Source organism: Monopterus albus, unplaced genomic scaffold (genome assembly GCF_001952655.1).
Source record: "Monopterus albus unplaced genomic scaffold, M_albus_1.0 scaffold209.1, whole genome shotgun sequence".
In the NCBI taxonomy this organism is placed as follows: Eukaryota; Metazoa; Chordata; class Actinopteri; order Synbranchiformes; family Synbranchidae; genus Monopterus; species Monopterus albus.
Window position 1 is genome coordinate 33430 of NW_018128089.1, and position 23048 is coordinate 56477.

At 40.7% G+C, this 23048-nt stretch overlaps 2 protein-coding genes across 4 annotated transcripts in view; both read right to left on the reverse strand.

The window, feature by feature from the left end:
- Window positions 1-3937, reverse strand: part of LOC109970913 (glutamine synthetase-like) — a 32087-nt gene extending 28150 nt beyond the window's left edge. Inside the window, exons 1-2 of one of the 2 annotated variants that reach the window (XM_020618828.1) lie at window positions 3372-3937; window positions 1441-1947 (exon numbers count right to left, since the gene is read on the reverse strand). The gene's annotated coding sequence lies outside the window, so the exon portion shown is untranslated. The remainder of the gene's footprint in view (window positions 1-1440; window positions 1948-3371) is intronic. The other variant, XM_020618827.1, reaches the window with a different exon arrangement.
- A 2420-nt stretch (window positions 3938-6357) lies between these two features.
- mamdc4 (MAM domain containing 4) overlaps window positions 6358-23048 on the reverse strand; it is a 19239-nt gene continuing 2548 nt past the window's right edge. Inside the window, exons 4-27 of one of the 2 annotated variants that reach the window (XM_020618673.1) lie at window positions 20815-20940; window positions 20303-20536; window positions 20005-20130; window positions 18453-18608; window positions 18207-18310; window positions 16538-16693; window positions 15961-16051; window positions 15737-15850; window positions 15125-15217; window positions 14875-15012; window positions 14630-14769; window positions 14070-14178; window positions 13859-13963; window positions 12198-12332; window positions 11851-11978; window positions 11341-11557; window positions 11108-11245; window positions 10907-11034; window positions 10475-10565; window positions 9347-9496; window positions 8806-8931; window positions 8487-8611; window positions 8156-8261; window positions 6358-7808 (exon numbers count right to left, since the gene is read on the reverse strand). In XM_020618673.1, coding sequence (XP_020474329.1) covers window positions 7612-7808; window positions 8156-8261; window positions 8487-8611; window positions 8806-8931; window positions 9347-9496; window positions 10475-10565; window positions 10907-11034; window positions 11108-11245; window positions 11341-11557; window positions 11851-11978; window positions 12198-12332; window positions 13859-13963; window positions 14070-14178; window positions 14630-14769; window positions 14875-15012; window positions 15125-15217; window positions 15737-15850; window positions 15961-16051; window positions 16538-16693; window positions 18207-18310; window positions 18453-18608; window positions 20005-20130; window positions 20303-20536; window positions 20815-20940 — 3233 coding nt within the window. In that variant the 3' untranslated portion in view covers window positions 6358-7611. Of the gene's footprint in view, window positions 7809-8155; window positions 8262-8398; window positions 8433-8486; window positions 8612-8805; window positions 8932-9346; window positions 9497-10474; window positions 10566-10906; window positions 11035-11107; window positions 11246-11340; window positions 11558-11850; window positions 11979-12197; window positions 12333-13858; window positions 13964-14069; window positions 14179-14629; window positions 14770-14874; window positions 15013-15124; window positions 15218-15736; window positions 15851-15960; window positions 16052-16537; window positions 16694-18206; window positions 18311-18452; window positions 18609-20004; window positions 20131-20302; window positions 20537-20814; window positions 20941-23048 lie in introns of those variants that run through there. The other variant, XM_020618674.1, reaches the window with a different exon arrangement.

The following is a 23048-nucleotide window of genomic DNA, read 5'->3' on the forward strand; positions in this document are numbered from 1 at the left end:
GACCACATGACCTTCTCCCATGCCTCCTCTGGATCATCCAGATGGTCTTTGGCAAACTTCAAACAGGCCTGGACATGTGCTGTCTTGAGCAGAGGGACTTTGCGTGCGCTGCAGGATTTTAAGCCATGACGGTGTAGTGTGTTACTAATGGTAACCGTGGAGACTGCGGTCCCTCTTCAGGTCATTGACCAGGTCCTCCCGTGTAGTTCTAGGCTGATCCCTCACCTTTCTCAGGATCATTGATACTCCACGAGGCGAGATATTGCATGGAGCCCCAGTCCAAGGGAAGTTGACAGTCATCTTGAATTTCTTCCATTTTCTAATAATTGCACCAACAGTTGTTGCCTTCTCACCAAGCTGTTTGCCAATTGTCCTGTAGCCCATCCCAGCCTTGTGCAGGTCTACAATTTTGTCCCTAGTGTCCTTAGACAACTCTTTGGTCTTGCCCATAGTGGAGAAGTTGGAGTCTGATAGATTGAGTGTGTGGACAGGTGTCTTTTATACAGGTAACGAGTTCAAACAGGTGTAATTAATACAGGCAATGAGTGGAGGATAGGAGGGCTTCTTAAAGACAAACTAACAGGTCTGTGAGAGCCAGAATTCTTGCTGGTTGGTAGGTGATCAAATACTTATTTCATGCAATAAAATGGAAATAAATTATTTAAAAATCTAACAATGTGATTTACTGGAATTTTTTTGTAGATTCTGTCTCTCACAGTTGAGGTGTACCTACAATGAAAATTACAGAACTGTCCAATCTCTAAGTGGGAAAACTTGAAAAATCGGCGGAGTATCAAATACTAATATGCCCCACTGTACAATATCTACAGTGCCTCTAAAGAGAACTTTGACACTTTTCATAATCTTAATTATGTTTATTATTGTAATCATGACTCAAATGCGACAACATGCACAGACTGCTAAGTGAAAACACTTCCATTACTGAACTTAGTGCGCTGTATAGAGAACAGATGTTACTCAGGAGGACAGGCTCGGGCTTGCCAGCTGGGGGAACTGATGAACTGGCTCTGTGAGCACAGATAAATGATAGGATGGGGGCACACAGGTGAGGATCCATAAGACGTGAAGCGCTCGGGTTAACAGGTGAGCGGTACAACACAGAATTTAGTGTGATGACAGGTACATAGGTTAACGTGACACAGATGTGGGATAATTACAGGCTGGCAAGTGAGGGCACACGAGGGCTAACAGGGCAAGAAGTGGGACCGGAAGTGGGAGTGACACACACAGGTGAGAATAAAGCTGCCACGATCTGGCCCCAGTGATCTAGAGATGGTGACAAATTAAAAAAGAAACCTCAATGAATGAGTGCTCTCTTCCAGGATGGCAATGCCCCCATCCATAAGGCACAAGGGATCACTGAGGATGTTTTACATTAGTAATGAGTGTTTCATACTGTTCCTGAGCACGGTTGCTCACCCCTCTCGCAGGTCTGCCTTCACATTAGCAACATCATTCCGTGCCCCAGCATACTGGCATATGTACACAGTCTGATACAGTAGGTGACAGTATGTACATAGTTGGTTTGCAATCCGCCAAGAAGAAGAACAAGCAAGAAACAACCATGTGTCATAAACTGGGCGACATTTGTTTCTGTTTCACACAAATGTAAATACTGATGAATACTTCCATAAATCTTAGAGTGTTTGTGTGTAGTACCCAGTTGTCTGTGTTTCCATCAGCTGAAATTTCAAGCAAGCATTTTACTTCTTTGTTACTCCACAGCGATCCTTTTTGTGCAATTTAAAGGAAAGGCAAGGTGAACTGGATCAGGTCCACCCTGTATAGTCACTATTCTTCAACAAGTGTCCATATGCACATGTCTTCTGTCTTCATTAGGCTTTTCTCACAATGCGGCCACTCTTCCTCGGGTCCCTCCTGACCGACTGGCTGCTTTCCCTCCAAGCTGCCTGACACACCCGGGTTCTGAGGAAGAAGTACAGATGACTCAATAAAGAAACCAAAACCTGAATGATTTCACTAGAAAGACATACCTACCACACACCATATCACTTCACCTTATAAGTAATTTTCCTGACAGTCTGCCAAGGAAGCACATAGCTCAGGGGCGGCTGTGGCTCAGGAGGTAGAGCGGGTCGTTTCCTAACCGGAGGATTAGTGGTTCGATTCCCGGCTTGTCCAGTCAATGTGTTGAAGTGTCCTTGATCAAGACACTGAACCCCCAGTTGCTCCCAGTGATGTTGTGAATGTGTGTGTGTTTGGGAGTGTGAATGGCCAAATAATGTGAAAGCGCTTTGAGTGTGCTGTAAAGCATAGAAAGGCGCTATACAAATATAAGACCATTTACCAAGACCATAACTTCTCTCCAATTTATTTACAGAAATCCAGAGAATATGCAAGAAATGTTTCTGTCTGGTTCACTTTTCCTGTCATGTCCACATGCTTTTCTGTCCTTCTGCCCTGGGGCTGTTTTTCATGGGTGGTTCAGGACCTTATGTAATCTGGACTCAGTGTATAAGGATGTGCTTCTAACACTGTGACAACATTTTGATGAAGGCCGTTTCCTGCTTCAGTGGGAGAATTTCCCAACCCATAAAGCTGTATTTACAAAGAAATTCTTTTCCTGGTTTGGTGTGGAAGAACTTGACTGACCTGTGGACAGTGTTTCTCACATGTGTGATCACGTCGAACTGGAGAATTAACCTTCAAAACTTTTGAAAGGAACTCGTATTGTGTCTGATTTTAAATTCGGTTAATACAAACTTTCAATTCTTAGATAAAATATTATAAATTCAAAGTTTACTCATCTTAACAGGTGATTTTATCACACCTTGGTAAGTTTCACTGAACTAAAAAAGATCATGAGATATGGTCAAAAGCTGTAGAAAAAGCTTTGCATATTTTATCACAAGTATGTGTTGGGGTCACAAGCCATCCTCCATGCTCAGATATTTATTTAGCTAATAGAAATTAAATTAAAATTTGTTAAATTACGTTTTGTTTTGAACATTTTAATGTTTAAAGGGTAAGAAATCGTTATTGTTAGCAATAGAACCGGAGTGACACCACCCCCAACAATATAAATTCATTCATAATAAATGTCATAGTTCTCTGTTGAGCTAATCTTGTCATTATTGGCCATCAGCATCTGTCAGCACTGACTCCATTTTTCATGCATTTTCCTTTTCATTTAAAGCCAAAGCTAAAGCCGCACGAACTCATGCACACGTTGGTCTTTCAGTAGTTGTGAGGCCACTCATCCCGCTGACATAATGCCTTAAACCCTTTAACCAGACAACTAGACGCCTAAACAAAATGTCCTCACACTGCAGAAACGACGTCGAACTACGCAAACGGACCAACATATGTACACACTCACTCACACACACCTTGAGCCAAGTAGAAGTCCAGCAGCCGGTTTGCGGGGCTTCGCGCTCTGTCTCCGGTACTGCATCCAGCCGCAGACCAGCTCGTGCGCGATCATCATGTACAGCAGGAAGATGAGCACTGCGGGATCCATTCAGGCACACGCGCCGCTGGATGAGAGCCGGCAGGTGCAAATAAAACCGCTCCAGATGTGGACGGCGCTGCAGAGGACCCAGAATGGCGCACGGTTGATGATGATGATGATGATGGTGATGATGAGAAGGACGTAGGGATCCTCGTTTCCAAGTTTCCCTGTGTCCACTCCAACTTTAGGCGCTCAAGTCGCGAGACACCACCTGCTGCGCTCGCACTTCACCCATAACAACACACCATCCTTCAGAATCATCAGTTCATCCGAGTGAAACGGTGTTTTTTCGCCCCTCTGTCACCGGCAACAGATGAAAGTCACGGTAACATCAGCAGAGAGACGGCATCGGAGGATGTTGCCGTAGAGACGCGACCGTTGCTAGGGGCAGAATTTCATCATCCCCTCAAGATGAGGCATTTAACCAATTCAGAGCCATGCAGAGGGCTACCTAAAGAGAGCACGCACGACTGTGGCACGTTTGCTTTACCATTCATCCTGTGACACAGGAGGCGCACTAACAGCTCGTTTTTAACAGTATATTTTAAATTATAGATATTTTATTTATTATAAACCATGCATTACATTTGTCTCATTTTATCCCAAATTATCTATAATGAACCAAAACATATTTAAATTGAGAGGATGTAACCTGAAATATTTTCTATTTTTAATGAATTGATTAATTAATTAAAGGCCAGTGCCTTAAAGTTCTCATTACTATATTTTTACTGGCATTTTATTTTGTTGTTAATTTGAGCAAAGCATTTGAAATTTTGTTCAACTATCTACAACTATCACAAAACTAACTATGACAAAACTGAATATGGTAAACTGGTAAACTCATGTCTTTCAAACTCCATGCCCCCAGTTCAGACTTTCTGATGTAATGGTGATACCCAGGTGATGAATTATATTATCAGCTTTGACCAAGCTGCTCCAGAGCCGCACAAGACATTATTGGTACTGGATTCACAGGCTGAGTGTTACACACAACAATTAGTAAATAGAAGTGGATGGAAAATGGAAGTGCCCCTTTAAGCCATACAGAAAGGAGCCTGACCTGCTTATTTTTCCTTTAACTAAATCAGGGGTGGGCAAACATTTTGACTCGCGGGCCACAATGGGTTCTAAAATTTGACAGAGGGGCCGGGCCGGGAGCAGAAGGATGGAGTGTTTGTGTGAACTAATATAAATGACATATAAAAGCCATTACATAAAAGGTTTTGGCCTTTAACAGGTAGCAAAGCATGACTATGCAAGGCTTATTTTTCATAGCACAATAAAGAATTAAACCTTCAGTTTCAGTGGGAACAGTGTTGTTGGTCTGTTGTTGTTGGTCAAAGTCTGGAGTTATTTTTGTTGTGGCTGTTCTCAGGATAGATCTGAGGTGTTGGTCAGTTAAAATGGATCTGTGACTGGCTTTTGTTGATGTTCATGACACTGAACGTCTGCTCACACACATAGGTCGAGCCAAACAACGCCAGTATCTTCTGTGCCATCCTCTGAAGGTTTGAAAACGTGGCTTCGTTAAGTGAAGCATAAAAGTCATTCAGTTTAAGAGAGTTGAACTTCTCCTTTAAAATGGGGTCAGACTGAAGATCGATTAGTTCCAATTGCAGCTCCTGTTGTGCTGTTTCAGGGTCTTGTGACAGAGGGCACCAGCTGAAGGGACTTGTCAATTTTTTAAAAAAAATCAGAGAATCGACAGCAGAATTCTTTGTCCAGTGATTTGCTGTATTTCTTCGCGTTTCGGGTGGCCTCTTTCTGCATGGCTAGTGTGGGAAAATGAGCGAAAGATTTGTTTGAAATTTGTCTGGAGAATAAAGTCAGCTTGGATTTCAAGGCTCTCACGTTTGTGTACATGTCGTGCACAAACTGTAACTTCACGTTCAGCTCATTCATGTGTGAAAAAATGTCCACAGCAAACGCAAAGTCACAAAGCCAGTTCTTGTTGCTCAGCTCAGGAAATTTGTCAGATTTCCCCATTAACTCCAAAAATGCACTAAGCTCCTCTTTGAGCTCAAACACTCGTTGAAACACCAGTGGACACGAGAGTGGTAAAGTAAGTCCTGGTGAGCCGCATCGGTTTCCTCCAGGAACGTAATAAACTGATGGTGCTGAAGTCCCCCATTCTCAACATGATTAAGCTGCAATACAGACTAGTGTTCTGCCGCAGCAGACAAATTGGAATTTGAATGAATCTGAAACAAGCAAAGCACTTTCAAAAGCAATTGACTATGGAAGCTTGAACAACCATCAACGCAGCCCCTTCCTCATTGTATATAACAATCCACTATTCTTCACATGGAGCTGTCAGTAACTGACTAGATGAACAGGACTCAGTCGTACTGGATTTGGCCTGAAACTGGTGGAACCTCTTTACAGGCCCACAATGGATCCTAAATCTGCTTGCAACCATTTAAGCCATTCACAGGTTGTGCCCAGCAATCTCCATTCATGACACATTAGCGTTCTTCTGATTTACATCATCAATCCCAAGGCAGAGTTGCGATCCTTAAGGGCTTCACTAGATCTGAGGCAGTGACACTGATTAGGCCTTCATCAGTATGTGGGCTGTGTTTGTGTGCGTGTACGAGTGTGTGTGTCAGGAGGAAACAAGCAGTTCTTCTGCTGTGATATCGCCTTGATCTGACAAACCACCTTTAGCTGACAGGACCACCACCTCCCCTGCCCTACGCCACTTCTAAGTCTCTGAGGTGGGCAGAGACCTGCAGAAACACAAGAAGAAGAGTCTAACCATCAGCACTTTAATATGGGCATTGGTCTAAGAAGGATAATAATGTGAAACCTGTTAGTGAGCAGTAATATTTTTATTTACCAGTCCTCTTAAACAACCTGCATAAACATATTTGAGAGGTAAAAAACAAAAATGAGTGCTAGGAATAATTCATATTAAGCCTCATAAATTATTTTAATATCATGTTAACTCTAAAAATGTACTGTAAGTAAAATTAAAGCTTTAAAGAAAAGTGTTTTCTTTAAATCAAATCCCTCCCTGTATTGTGAAAGGGATGCTTATTAAGCAAATCCCACCGAGTCTGCAGCTTCAATGGATCTTATTGGCTAAAACTATAGTGAGTAATAAATAATTTGCATACAATAAGAGGAGACAGAAAGACTCCGGTATATTTAACGTGATCAGGTGGGTTTTTTTGAAGTGTAGTTTTATCACCTGAGGAACTTACAAAGTGTTGCAGATGTTACAGAGGCATAATGACTTGACTTAGAAATGGTTAAGTACACAGCGGGACATACAGTACTTGTGTAGTTTTGGCCATCACATCTATCATTTGTGATAACACTGTTCTCACAAAGGTAATTGCTGAGATCTGGGAATGCAATACAATAAGACCCAACTTGTAACACACTAGAACGATCATTTAATACTGCTGGTCAGGCCCAAACAGACTGCGCCGACAACTCCACAGATTTTGAAAAGAAAGTAGAAACGCACAATGTAAACACGTGTTTGTCCCCGACTGCATGTGCACAACAGTTGTGATGATGTGAATGTCTTTTGTCATTTTCCAATCCAAGGATCTGACATTCCCATCTACTTCACACCTTGAGTGGCTGGTTCACCATCTCTGTCTGGTGCTTTTTCGTTCCTTATACAACAATCTGTGACACTTCTCATATCACCTTCTAGAGCTGTTCCCCTCAGGAGCCTATGTGAACAACCCAGGTTAATGTCTGTTAACAAAGATATTGTCTCTTAACATGATTGTGTGAAAACTTGCACCGGTACCCCCCCGGTTATTATGCAGTGGTTGGTCAGTAGCATACATCTAAAGAAACTGAACTTAAAATTAAAAGTTCATATAAAGTGATTTCTTTCACCCTGTTCGAGATTATTTTAGGTTGATTTGATGCATTTTTGTGCTTACCTTTGCTCAATAAATAAAGTTAGCTAAATTAATATTTTCTTGTACAAGCAAAAAAAAAAAAGACAAAATCACTCCACAGTATTCCACAAATTGCCATCCTGAAAAACCACAGAAAACTGTTAAAAAAAAAAATAATAATAATAATAATCTGCAGCTTCCATTTGGGCCTGGTGATGGTTCAGTGTTGTCCAAGGTTTGAATGACAGATTAACTCACCGTGGGGTTTGGTTCATATAAATCATTACTGACACCAACATCACCAGAAGATGGTGATGATGACGTCATAGCCTTGACTCTCTGTACGGTTCGCAGGTAGTAAATCAGCAGGGCGATCAATGTGCCAATCAGCAGTAGGGCCACGATGACGGACGCTGCGATCCCTGCTGCGTTGTCTCTCTTTGAAGCTACAGGGGAGATGGAAAACATTTAGTTTCCTGTCCCTACTAGAGATTCTGCTGAAAATGGGACCAGATTATATTACAATTATGAAATCAAACAAAGAGCACTAAACACAAAGCCAGTTAAGAGACCACTGACTATTATGAAATGAGTATGTAATTTAAAATGCTTGGTGTTTATCAGCTGACTATTACAGAACATCATAGTTGTTCAAAATCAGGTTAGCTCAATCTACCTCTTTTCAATTCTTTTGGAAGACAAGTGGGACTGAAAGCTGTAAACAATGAACCTTAAGGATATACAGTGCTGAAAAACATGCAAAGCCACTGTAGGATAGAACTTCCCCTCTTACTTGTAACTAAATCTGGGACTCTGTTAGTGCAGTTGACCCCGACGGTGTACTCAATGTCATCTAGAGCCACAACACCTGATGTGCCTCCGATTCCCTCAAACACAATCTGGTAATAACGAAAGAAACAAACAAGACAACAGCAGAGATGGTAGTCAGTCTCTAATCTTATTTGTCTGAAGTTTTCTGAATTTTAAAAAAATTCTCCATTGTGCAGATTTTGATATACTGAATAGGTTTACATACTGAAGACTTCATAGGGCTCTGAGTGTTAGAGGCGCTATAATTATATAGAGACAAGAGACAGTATATTTGCAACAAGTCACGGTCTGACCTGGTATTCATAAGTAGATGTGATGTTGACGTCAAAGCGTTTCCACAGTCCTCCCACTTCACTCACCAGCAGCAGCTCATTGAGATGACCTTTGGACAGCCCCCAAACCTTCAGCTGGCTGTCCGCTGCACACGTTCAAAAAAAGTGACTTGTGTTACAAAATATCCAATGGGAAATGCATCACACGCAGCCAGACTACATCTCAGCCTCAGATTTCACAGATGGATGTGTAACATGAAGGTGCAGCTATTTGAAAACTGGACCTGCCCAACCAAAGATGAACCGATCCCAAAACATCATTTAGAACATTGGTCCTTACATGAGTAGTGTTTGTAGGCCCAGAACTGCAGACAGGTACCCTTGGTCGGGGGCAGGAAAGGGCTCAGCAGCTGAGCATTTTGATTGGCTGCCGTCCGATTGCTGCTTGGGAAGAACAGGAAGTGACCTGGCAATAAAAAAAAGAAGAAGGTGGTCCTTTTATACTGGAGTACATTGTTGCTACATTGCTTGCTAGATTGGACTGGATACTGGTTGGATAAACCAACACAAAAAGGACACACAAATCGATATGAAACAAAACAATACACTTTGTTGTCTCCTTGGGGAAATTTTTCTTGGGCAGGTGCAGTTGCATTGCAAGATATTGCACAGTAAAAATAATTGTACACAGTAAGATCAACACATAAAATATCCTGTAAAATATAAACAATATAAACATCAATTTAAAACACACCGCAACATGTATCAGCTCTTAAGACATTAAAGAGATTATGACTTCCATTACTTAGAACATATTGCCCAGCAAAACATCATGAGTGTTCACTCCTCTACTTCTGTCCCTGTTCGTCTCTGTAGTTTACCTTTCTCTGTGCCCAGAGTGTGGTCTTCAGGGGGAGTGGAGTAGTGCTTCTCAACCTCTGGACTCGTCAGCTCCCAGTCCAGTTTATCCATTTTTATGTTTTGAGTGTTGCTCCAGCTGCACATCCCTCTCTCCAGGCCGCACTTAGAACCTTAACACAACAAAATGGACACAAGTAGCTACAACTTTGCACTGTTGTTTAGACTGTGGGCTTAGTACATAACATGTGAATAACAGTGAATATGCAAATGCTAATCTCAATAATTAGTATACGCTTTCTGTTGACTATTGTTCAGCATATAAAAATTAACTATACGATTCAATGCCAGTAGTACAACAATGTAACAGTGAGAAAAACAGTTAGGAAAACAAACAAAGAATGAACAAATGAACTGGAGGTATGAAAATATTTTGTTTATTTGTTATTTTATTAATTGCTTACAAGTAAATTTTGCAGGACGATTAAAAATAACTCAGCAAAATCTCTGAAAAACTGGTACTGCAGTGATTTATTATTGGACTTTAATAAAGCTGTCAGACTCCCAATAGAAAGACTAAAGAAGAATGGTCAAAATTGAGGCTGCAAAGGCTGAAATATTCTGACATCATGGTGCCGCTCACTGCTTTATTTCCTGTCTCTGTGCACAGTGCAACATACTATCTGCACAAATACACACTTAAAAACAGCTCCTCTCTCTTTGCATCTCTATCTCTCATCTTATGGGGACTAGGCATGAGTATAAGATGCAAGTGATGGAAACATGATATTTTAAAGTAATGAGAAGCACCCTTACTCTCAAGTATGGGTCATGCTCCAAAACACTGGGACAATGGATTCTACATCTCTCACAAAACAACACCATGGGGTCTTTTGTTAGACTTTCCCTGCCTGGTAAATGCCCATGTCTTTCAAAACCCACGCATAAATTGTTAACACAGCCTTTCTTTTAAAAATCTGTAATCTTCTTGCAGCCTCAGAGTTATTTTTTGTCGATTAGAAATCTCTCCCCAGACCAACAGAAGAAACTGCTTTCACAGCCTGAAATCATACAGTATTTTCAAAAAGAACATTCAGACTGATCTGAAGGTCTGTTGTGTTTCTCCTTAATTTAGTGAGGCTCATACAAACCTTGATCTTCACATGGGTGAGCTGAAAGGAAGATGTCATCAACTGCGACATAAGTGTTTTTGCCTCCAGCTCCAACCACCTCAAACTCCAACTGCAAAAGCAGAATCAAGCACAGAACCATCTGGATTTAAATGACAGGCATGGGATCCTACAGTGCACACTAAAATTCAGCAGTAACAGTTCTCTGTCCAGCAAAGAACTGTTACTCTTCACCTGGCCCCACCACTGGGACCAGTTTTCCTTACTGGGACCCTAGCTGGAGCTATTGCTCCTGACAACACAGCTCCTAGGAGCACAAATAGGCAAACCCCTCCACGACATTCTCTGAGGGATTTTTAATTCATTCATGTTTGATGCATAAAATATTTAACTGTATCATTACTTATCACTTGAAATGTTTACAATTGGCCTTTTCCAGCCTCCAAACTTTACCTGCCAGTCCACAAGGGCGCTCGAGATGTTGCCATAGCCGTGGCGCCAGACATCTCCTTGGTTCAAACTGTCAGAGAAGATCTTCACCCTCTGTCCTTTAACCAGCTTCATATACACCGTCAGAGAACCTGAAAAGTACAAACAGTTAAATTGTGTTGTTGCAGAATTTTGTTGGTGCATGTTTTGTGTGTGGTGTCTCACCAGGATTCACTCCTCCGGTCTGGTACCAGAAACTGACACACACTGTCTTGGTGGTTCCTTGGCGAACAGGGGAGGTGAGGACTGTGGCACCTCCAGAAGGAAGGATGTTTGCGCCAGTGTTAGCCATCATGTAGAAACCTGAGCACATGTCAGGCAGAGAAAGATCATAACTCACCATGAGAGTTTACAGTGTGCAGATTGAAATATTAATATTTAATGGGATTCTCTCTCACCCAGTTCAGTCTCCAGAGTGTGGTCAGTTTTAGGTCCAGTTGTCGTGGTGGTGTGTCCGCTGCGATGGAGCCAGTGAACTTTGCCAGAGCTGCTGTACCCACACTTTTGGCCTTCAAAGGAACACAGCCTTGGCATGGCGCATGGATGGGCCACAAACGCCACATCATCAATGGCCATGCGCCCATCAAAACCAGAGCGAACTGCCTCAACCATCAGCTGTTAGTAGGTTGCAAAGGGTGAGTATGAATGGAAAAAAGATTACAGTTAAGGCTAAAGTGTTTTTGAATAGTAGGGGACAAAGACTCCTTAGAAGTACTTAACTTAAACCTGCAGGAATGTTCTGTTTTGCCACTATGGGGGTAGTTTCTCTAAAACCCCCCCACTTTCACTGCTTCACTGTAACTCTCCTGTTTCTTGTCATTCATTTTTAATATGAGAATGCTTTGTGACATTCTGTGGATTTGGAGACATTGTTTAGTAATGTCAGGCTGACTGCACTTATTCCATACCTGAAACGTTGTGAGCTGGTGTGGTACTGGGCAATGTGCCTCATGCCACATGTTGCCATGAGCCCCGCTGCGGGTCCAGAGGATGGTCCCGTCACTTCTGTTGTCTAACAGCTTCACATTCAGAGCACCTGAATGGGATCAGTAGGTGGGAGAGGAGGATGTGAGAAGACAGTATCTGTCACTCTGTGATTAACAGCACAAATCTGAAAAAGGTCCCTCAGGTTTTCACAGACAGAATAATATGACTTCTAAGACTATATCACTTTTATTTCACATTCAGCTATTATCTTTAGATATTTGTTCCCTTTAAAACATGTTCTCAGCTTTCCATTCAGTCTCATCGTCACCTGTGTTCAGCCCATAGAGTTTGTAGAAGAAGGACAGGCAGTAATCTGTAGGAGTTGGTGACTGAGGAAATGAAACTAAGCGTCCGAACAGACCGCGCAGAGAGGGACTCCACATGTCCACAACAAGGCTTGTGCCTGGACATCAACAGAGAGACCAGAAGAGAAGTTAGATGATAGAGTTTTAAGGCATCACGAGTACAGCAGTGATACTTTATGTAGTGCAACTTTAATGTATTTTCTTGTAATACACTTTATGATTTATAGTGGGTATTATTTATGCAAGGTATGAGCTACATGCTATGTTGATTAGTATTCACTCATTAAAGGGCAACACCTGTGGTGGGAACTAAATATGTAAATACATTTGCTCAAATACTGAGGTACAGTGATCAAAAAGCAAAGATTAGAGAAATTGCTTTTTTAAATTGAATACAAATTTACATAGCAGAACTTCTTTTTTGTTCTTTCCTACCTTAATAAATCACCTCACCCCTGGGCTATGAACTGGTAGACTACACTGCTAAAGCTGTATATGAAGTATTTTAAACTGTTGCACACCACCTCAACCAGCTATAGAAGTAAAATACTACCTACATATTCATGTACCAGTATTAACAATTTAATTATGTCATAATAATTTGCAGAGATTATTTTTTGTGCATAATGAGTACATTTACTTTTGATACTTTAAGAATTAAAAAATAATACTAGTTCTGTATTTTTACTTAAGTGAAATTTTGAAAACAGGATTTTCACTTAATGAATTTTTTACACCTCTGTGTCAGCGACAGCTGCAGCTGGAGGAATTGTGCTTTTGGATCCAGCCTGTTCTTGTGAACCCGATATGTCAAGAACAGCTTAAGGGCATTTTTTTGAATTTGGCACAAGTATCCCCTTGGATTCAAGGATGAACTGGTTACATTTTGCTGGTCAAAGGAAAAGGTCTTTGACCTCACGTCTGCCCCATTTCTGTGAATTTGACCAGTTGGCAGAGGAATACAACTGTGAAGCTATTATTCTAGTTAGATTGCAGCGTCTGTACTTTTGAACAGAATTCGAATAATTCTTCTATCACTGCACAAAGCTGCATTTGATCTTTCTTCCAGAAGAACCTCATGTTTTTGTCTTTGAAGCAATTTAGACCAGTGCGTAATACAGCTGCTAATAGAGGTGGGGCAATGTCCTTGTTCTGCTCATCACAAGTCTTGATCAACCAACCGCAAGTACAAACTGCAGCTTTGTGTTTTGATTCATAAACCCTTAACCAGATTTAAGATAATTTATGTAATGCTATAACATTTGTATTTATTACTTTCAATCAAGCTCTAAATATTTGGAATCAGAGGTGTGCTTGGTGTGCTAATGCTATAATTATATTTAGAATTAAAAAAAATATATATTAGACTACATGCAACACAGCTGACACAGTGTTTTCACTGTGATCCCATTTGGGTCTCTAAAGTGGTAATGCATCTGACAGAAGGTAGACACTTATAACAACTATTAATTAATTGCACCAGACCTTGACTACAAAATAATTTATACAAGTGAGGCCAAAGTATGGACATATGTCTGGGATGCTGCCAACTAGGCCATAAACAGACTTATGTACTGTATATCTGCATACAAAGTTTTATTTATTTGTAATGACATGAGCTCACCAATCCCGATAGTATGGTCCGACCCATTGAGCAGCGCCCAGTCAAAGTTGTCACCCTTGTCCTGATACCATCCACAAAGTCCATCTTCAAAGTTACATGACAGTCCTGGCCAAACATACATAAATAAACCCGGTAAAAGTGTTAGACATTTCCAGATAAAATATTAGTGTGCATTATGCAGTATCTTGTATGTATAGGGTATGAGGGTTACCTGTCGGGGATGATGGAAAATAGTCAGCGTGACAGGTGATGAAGCGAACATTTTTCACTTTAATCTTGGAGTATAGGTATAGTTTCACTGCACGAGCTTCAAATGCCAGCTGGTAAAGTACAATAGCAAAATTCTGTCAATTCAATCAGTCCCACAAGATGCAGCTGTTTTCTTTCAGCCAACTAAAGATGGCAATCTGAAATGACATATGCTATCACGTGTCTTTTCCTGCAATGCAATGCATCACAAAAATGAAAAGGTCTATTTGGTTTAGTTAATTTCACGTTTTCATATTACCCCTGGGTATTTGGAAACATACAGCCTGCAGAGGTTTCAAATTTTGACTTCCTATTTATTATTTTTTTGGCTGATATCTCACCATAAAACCAAAAAAACATAAAGATGACAATTAGTTACCACTTGCAATGTCTGTTTGTTTCAAAGAAAAATAATAATGCTTGAGGAGAATCTTATTACCAGTTCAACAACTTCAAATGTAAAAATTATGACTATATGAGCAGCAATAACTGGGGTAAAGTCCTACCCTGAAAAAACCTGACCTGGAAGCGATGTTTCCTGGCTCCAATAGGTACATTGATGTGTTTCCACGCCTCTTCCCCTGCTCCTGTCTTCCCGCCGAATTCCCACAGTTTGGGCCCTGTGCCCAGCAAGCTGTCAATCACCCTGACTGACAGCTCACCTGCAGCAAACAGTCATATTAAAGTTGTGCACTCTGGGAAAAGATAAGGAGTAAAAACAAAAAAGAAAGAAAAGAAAAAAACATGATGGATAATAATTTAGATACCAATGTGATCTGCATTCCCTGTTAGTGCGAAATCAAAGCTGAGAGTGCAGGCTGGCCCGGAGGGGCCGAGGAGAGGCGTCCGTGTCTGAGCCTCAGTCAGCTGCTGGCCTGGGGCCTCGGCCACATACAAATACTCCTCTAAGAAATATGCATGAGACACATAATGAAAAGCTTTGTTATTTTTGTAATTATTCACTATTCATAAATCACTAATTGAAGAGAGTGGTGTAATGATAGCGAGCGGTTGTACCTTTGGATGTGGAGTTTTTATATAGCACCCAACCTTGACTCCCAATGCTGGTGTCAGTCCAGCCTGAGCTGCCCTCAGTGTAGAAGAAATCCCCTGCACATGATTCATAGAGACATAACACACAACAACGATGGAATGATGCATTACTGTTGTATGTTTTATGTTGAGCGCATGATCAGGGATGACTTTAGCATATTTTGGGCCCTAAAAAACAAACAAAACATTCACAGTTACAAAAATGACTCACATGAGTGTTTTCTAACCTACCACCACTTTGGTTAAGTCAAAACAACTAAAACTACTTGGTAATGTTTATAACACCACTGTGATCAGGATTAAGAGAAACCAGCAATCAGACTGACCTCATAAGGGTTTTCGTGGAGTTTTTAAAATCCCTTTCTTAATGTCCTGTTTTATCATCCTTCTAAATCAAGTCTGCTTGTTACCTTCTCAAAAAAAGCAACATTTTTAGAATATGTAGTTTTCAGCTGATGATAGCATTCTATAATTTGCTCTTTATGGAGGCCACCGTGCTTTACGTGTGCTTTGGCTGGCAGTGATAAAACCATAACAAGTCAAATAAAACTGAGTAAACCGGATAAAGAAACTCACCACATTTGGCTTCATCCTCTGATCCTGCACAGTCAAGGTGAAAATCGCACATCTTGTCCGGCACAGTGCATGGGTGTTTAGGAGGTTTAGGGAATTTTGTTACTGAAATATTCCCTGTTCAAGAAGAGCATATGAGAGAGCAGATTTTAGTGCACTGCAGAGGATAATTATTTGCAGATGTAGAATCAAATTTTTCCTAAATTTGAGACAGTTAGAAGATTTACCAGATGATAAGCGGCAACCAGGAGACAACATAATGCTGTCGATAGCAATGCCACCATATGTAAAGTTCCTGATTGCTGCCATTATGAGAATCTATAATAGGAGAAAATTCAATAGAGAACAAACAAGGGAAGAGGAGGGGATAATGTGAAATTAAATTAAAACTTCATACAAACACAAAAGACTAAAGCTCTGACTCATTAGTTTCCAAGGTTGTCTGACTATTCAATTTTGTAAAAAAAAAAAAAAAAAAACATATACTGTATATACAATTTCAAATGTGCAATTTAATACACCAAAAACACAAAGGCCCTAATTTGTATAACAATCATTATTTTGTCAGTTAAGAAGTCAACATTTTGTGCTTTCAATCATTACCCCTTTCTTATAAAATGCAAAATTTTATTTTAAAACAAAACTCTAGTAAACACAGTTCACAAATATTTCTGCAAACAGAAACATGCAGAACAGAATTTCCCATTATTCATGAATCTTTAGTATCAATATCTCTGTTTTAAAGATGTTACACTGCGGGCTACAACTAGCATCATTATTATGGGTATATACTCAAGTACGCACCTGGAAAGGGGAGCTGGTGACAATCTCCACCTCTGCCTTCACCCAGACATCGCCCAGGGCTCCGCCCCTCTTCCACACTGGATAGATGGTACGATCGACCACCAGCACGGTCAGACCGCCCGACCTTGGCCCGAACTGGTGGGTGTACATCACCATCTGCAGCAGGCACATACAGACCACTGGTCAAATTAGGTTCCAATTATGTCATGTCAAACTGATTGCTCTTCTCTCTTCATATTTCACCTTTTGGTCATGTAGTTAATTTCAACTGCCACACTGATGATACTGAGCGATGTACAGATACGTGACCTGTCTCAAGTCATTAATTTAGAGGCCTGCTTGTCCGCTGTGAAATGCTGTATGCCATAGAATATCATGCTCCTTGTTTCAGATCAATCTGAGGTCCTGGTCACTGAGCTGGCCCCACGTAGACACCAGTCTGATCAGATGACAGTAACTCTTGGCAACAGTGTGACTTCTCAAAGACTGATGGTCAAGAATCTTGGTGAACCTAGTCTCTTTTGAGCAGCACATTCAACATGTCCCTACGACTGGCTTTTCCACTGTCATAACACAACTGAATTTCAGGCTATCTATTGCAGATGCAGAGACCCTGAGTCATTCTTTTGTGTCTTCTCAGGCCTGCCACATGCTAGTACTAAAAGTCGTCAGATGGTTCCAAATGACAATAACCCTCAGTGCAATACCTGTGTATATACACATTGTACAGATTATACAGACTCGTACAGGTCTCTAGTACTCTGTTTTAAGTACTCTATTTTTATCCCTAATTATCTCATTTCAATGAACATTCCTTTGTTGTCTGCATTGTTTACTGTCTGTTTATACTGCTTCTTCTGCATTGTTTGCACTGTTTGTTGATGTTAATACTGCTATCTTGTTATATTACACAGCCTTATGCTGGTCTACTGTCTGCACATTGAGAGCTGATGTACCAGAGTCAAATTCCTCATGTGTCCAACACACCTGGACAATAAACTGATTCTGATTTTTTTTTTCTGATGCTGAAGCTTTAATTCGCTCTCCATCTGTGTCAGATCAGACTTTAAAGTGCTGCTAATGACATACAAAAATCCTCAATCCCAAAACCCTCTGTGTTTGCTTCCCTCTCCAGATGTGATGAAAAATGTGTTTGAGTTTGTTTCAGGTATTCGTTCAATCTGTCCTTGTTCTAGGTCTCTATGGTGGTCTGGTGGTACTTGTTGCTTGATGTTCTTTCAGATCATGTTCTTCATATGTACTATATGTTTGTCACACTTACTGTCTATACTGTAACTCTATTATGTTGGTTTATTCTGTATACACAACCTCTATTGCATGTCTGTCTGTTCTTACTGTCTATACTGTAACTATTATGTTGGTTTATTCTGTACACACAACCTCTATTGCATGTCTGTCTGTCCTGGAAGTTGCTTTTCCTGAGGTTTCTTCAATTTTTCCCATTCTAAGTTCTTTTGGGGGAGTTTATCCTTATCCATTTTGAGAGTGTAAGGACAGAGGATGCTCTATGGTGTACAGATTGCAAAGCTCTTTGAGACAAATCTGATTTGTGATATTGAGCTATATAAACAAAATTTGACTTGACTGAGTACATTACTGTGAAACTGAAGTAAAATCTGACTGAGGAAGGACCAAGCTTCAGACTCACCTTGCAAGGATGTGAACTATTGGTGAGTTCAAGAACAGGACTTTGGAAAGCAGCCCAGTCTCTAGAGAGACCACCGTCAGGTACAGTGACATACAGGAAGGCACCTATAATATTTACAGTTATGATATGTTTTATTGTTATTTTATTCATTCATCATTTCCATAATTTTAAAACCTAAGTTACTTGTAACAGTAACACTGAACATGGAAACAATGGTTTTGGTTTCAACTACCAAAATATGACAACCTGATGCACTGTTGGTGGAGTGATCTCTGCCTGGTCCTTGCAGAGGATCTGTCATAGAGATGTTCTCCTGACTCGTCCGAACCCATATCAGGCTGGACAGTGACCTCAGGTCCCAACCACACAGGCCCTCCTCAAAGTCACAGAGCTGGTATCCTTCTGGAGGTGAAACAAATCCACAGCTCAGTTTAACTGTTGATCACAGGTGAGGTAAATGTACTGTGTGTTTCCACTACTCGGTGGGACTTAATGGTAAATAAAAAAAAAACACACCTTTCATGTCTGTTAATGCCTTGTTTCTGTAACGTTAGAGAGAATTGTTGTGGGAGAATTTATTATATCTGCATTATGCCAGTTTAAATATGGGGTTTCTCAATTACCCGCTTTGCTTAGAGTGTTACACATCTCTTTTCATTGGTACACATACTGTTGTTTACCTATCGATGGAGGAGAAATTCAAATTAATTAATGCTGTTGCGGTTCGTCATGCTGTCCACTTTCACATTCTGGCTCGAAGATGTCACGTAGCATTTGAGGTATCATCATTATCAAAAACGTAACTTATTTGTCAGTTTTTTTGTTTATGCCTTGTTCTGGCTTCCTGACTGGTCTTGTGTCGAAAAAAGTGTTCGCCTATCAAGATGTTTTCCCCGTTAACCTCCCTCAGTGGTTGTGGTTAGGATAATGTTAGGATTCAGGTTAGGGGAAACACATCTTGATGGGGAAACAGATTTCCACACAACACTGGCAGCAGAAGTTGTATGTGTTCATGAACTATCCTCTCGTTCTTAGGAAGAGGCTCTCTGGTTACAGACTATTTGGAGTTATAATCGGTGCAAAGCTAAACTAGAGGTACCCAAGATTAAACATTAAATGGCTGGAAATGAGCATGCCATGGGCTTTTTAACCATAGGGGTCGCAAATTAGAAAATGGTACAATATGTTTGACATGATAATCCTGAGAAAGATAACGACATGCAGCTAGAAGAAGAATTTTTTGTTAAACTGCTGCTTGTAAGGCAAGAATAAACACTCAAGTCACAAGAACAGTTTTTCTTAAAGTTGTACAATTAAGTATGGAAGACAATGACTGATGACCTATTTTGTCATTTACAGTAAATATGAGGAGTCATTAATACTGTGTGCACTACAGTTAGAATCCTCTGTTCAAAAGGTTCTCTCAAATCACAGAGTTATGCAGAAACGTCTGGTTTTAAGTGCCACTCAAATACAGACAGTAGTGGTGAGTAGTACGCTCGTATTTCTCTGTTAGCAGTTTTCCTTGGGACTATTTCTTCAGTATAAAGTATTAAAGTGTAGAGAAGCACCTGTGGATGCCACACACTGTATATGTCAGAAAATATGGTGTTTCATTTTAGATTTGGTTGAACCTCTTGTCCACAGTTAGTCTTGTGTTGTCATTACAAAATCTTTTGTTTTGTCAGTTTGTACTCTGCGTTACACATTCACACTGGACAAATTCCGACATATTTAGTGTACTGCGATGTCAGAGAAAGGCCCACCACTATAACTCAGATGAATTTTGATTTCTCACCGCAGTTCTCCTCATCAGTCTTATCGCCACAGTCGTCACTGCCATCGCAAACCTGCCGCTGCTCCACATAGGCCTCGTTCTTACACTTTAGCATGTCTGCTGGATACACTTTACCAAGGAGTGGTACTAATGGCGTGAGGAGACAAACAATTTCAAAATCATCATGATGATTATTAGGGTTACTATGACTTTGGAATTCAACTGTAATAATTTATTTCGATTGTTGGACAGTGGGACACTCAGAACTCCACAGAAAAGTGTGGTTGACACAGGATTGAGGTACTCAAGAGGGACTCACAGGGCAGAGCACAGTCCAGAAACTCCAGCTGGTCTACCGCCACATCTCCTTTTTCCCCCTTGGAGCACTGTGAGTGAAGACGTATTTGGAAGCGTTCAGGAATACGGCCCAGAAAGATGGTAGCCTCCCTCCAGCCACGGACACTAATGGCTTCAGGACGCCAAACTGTGGCCTCTCGAGAGTCTTGGTGAAGGACAGATGCCCACAAGGGTGTAGAGCCCAGTCCTGTGTGACCTAGAGGAAATGTGCATTTGTGATAGCAGCTGCACCAGAAATTAATCTAGTCTAACAATAGATAAAGGTATAGAATACAACAGAGCAGTACTCATACAGTTACAGTGATGGACATAAATTACAAAATCATGTTAAATCCTGTCTTTAACATTGTGTTTTAAAACAAAAGAGAAGCTGGCTAATGCTGGCAGTTTAAACAAACAAGCTCCATTAGTGCAGTGGTTCAGTGCAACTGAAGAGAATGACAGTACAGTCTCTTAGATGTTAACGGTTGTTACCTGAATCCCACAGGAAATATCGGAGACGAAGACGACAAGTTGGTGAGGACTGTTTCATCTCTGGAGAAATTAACACTGCAGAACTGAGAGACTCTGTCCTCACTGCACTGACTGCCATAAACCAGCCTGTGTGATGTGAAGCATATCGCACGTTATGAATGCTGCAGTTTAGTGCACGGTCCTGTTTTATCCTAGTCTGATAATGAGACTGAATTAGTTGCCTGACTGACACCCAAAGCATCTTCTCATTAAATATACAGCTCCTTGGAGCAGATTTGGGTGATAACTCCCTGTGTTCCCTATAGTCATTTGATCAATTTGCATCACTATTTTGTTACATTACAGTTATTTCATGATTTAAACAGGTAGTGTCACTGAGAGACCTCGGCACAAGAAGCATAAAAACATTTCAAAAACACAATGAATTTCAACAATAGAGATTTGGATTTGACTGGGCCCCTCTGTTTCAGGTTAATAAGTCTAGTTGGATATCCGACTGCAGGAAAAGTCCTCCCATGTTTACAGTCATTGAGGCCACTGTGCTCCTGGGGACACTCAAAGCTTTAGAAATGATTTTATACCTTTGCCTTGATCTATGCTTCCCTACAGTTTTGTCTACATGAGGTTTTGTGGACCTTATGGCTTGGTGTTGGTTCTAACTTGCAGTGCAAGATGTGGGACCTTAGTTACACAGGTGTAAGTCTTTCTAAACCATGTCAATCATTCAGTTCAACACACGTGGACGGTAAACAAGTTCTAAACACATCTCAAGGCGAACTGAAGCAAACAGGATGCACCTGACAGGATTGGCACAGCAAAGGCTCTGTGGCAAATTTCAGTTCTTTTTTTTTTTTATTTTGCCAGAACTTGACAGTTTCATTGACACAATAAGGTGTACAAAAATGGAGCCAATGTACTGTCATGACATTGCCAAAGACATCTCAAATTTTTCTTTTTCTCCACAACCCTTAGTTCTTGACTTTACAACTTTCTATTACAAGATTCTATTTTTGTTGTTTATTGAAGATTTTATACATTGTTGTCTAGTTTTATTACTGTATGTGTGTTTATAGTCTTGTAATGCCACAGTCAAAGAGATTTTAGAATGGTATAATAAAACAAAACTCTACTCCAGCTTCCTCCCACAGTCCAAAGGCATGCAGCTTAGGTTGACTGATGACTCTAAAGTGCCTGTAGCAGTGAGTGTGTGTTGTTATTTGTCTACATGTCATCCCTGTGATAGACTGGTGACCTGTCCATGGTGGACCCTGTCTCTTGCCCACTGTCAGCTGGGATCGGCTCCAGCCCCTCAGTGACCCTGTTCAGGATAAGCTGTATAGATAAATGGAACTTTAAAATTCTGCTGTTTCTGTCATTTAGCTCTGACGCCGACAAGTAAAACAAGAATGTAAAACACCATGACCTTTCTTACATGTTTTGTTTACATCACTCAACACAGCTGTACAAGTGTTATTTAGGCAGTTATACAGTGGGGCAAATAAGTATTTGATACACTGCCGATTTTTCAATACAGATTACAATAATAAACATAATTAAGATTATGAAAAGTGTCAAAGTTCTCTTTAGAGGCACTGTAGATATTGTACCATGGGGCATATTAGTATTTGATACTCCGCCGATTTTTCAAGTTTTCCCACTTAGAGATTGGACAGTTCTGTAATTTTCATCGTAGGTACACCTCAACTGTGAGAGACAGAATCTACAAAAAAATTCCAGTAAATCACATTGTTAGATTTTTAAATAATTTATTTCCATTTTATTGCATGAAATAAGTATTTGATCACCTACCAACCAGCAAGAATTCTGGCTCTCACAGACCTGTTAGTTTGTCTTTAAGAAGCTCTCCTATCCTCCACTCATTGTCTGTATTAATTGCACCTGTTTGAACTTGTTACCTGTATAAAAGACACCTGTCCACACACTCAATCTATCAGACTCCAACTTCTCCACTATGGGCAAGACCAAAGAGTTGTCTAAGGACACTAGGGACAAAATTGTAGACCTGCACAAGGCTGGGATGGGCTACAGGACAATAGGCAAACAGCTTGGTGAGAAGGCAACAACTGTTGGCGCAATTATTAGAAAATGGAAGAAATTCAAGATGACTGTCAATCTCCCTCGGACAGGGGCTCCATGCAAGATCTCGCCTCGTGGAGTATCAATGATCCTGAGAAAGGTGAGGGATCAGCCTAGAACTACACGGGAGGACCTGG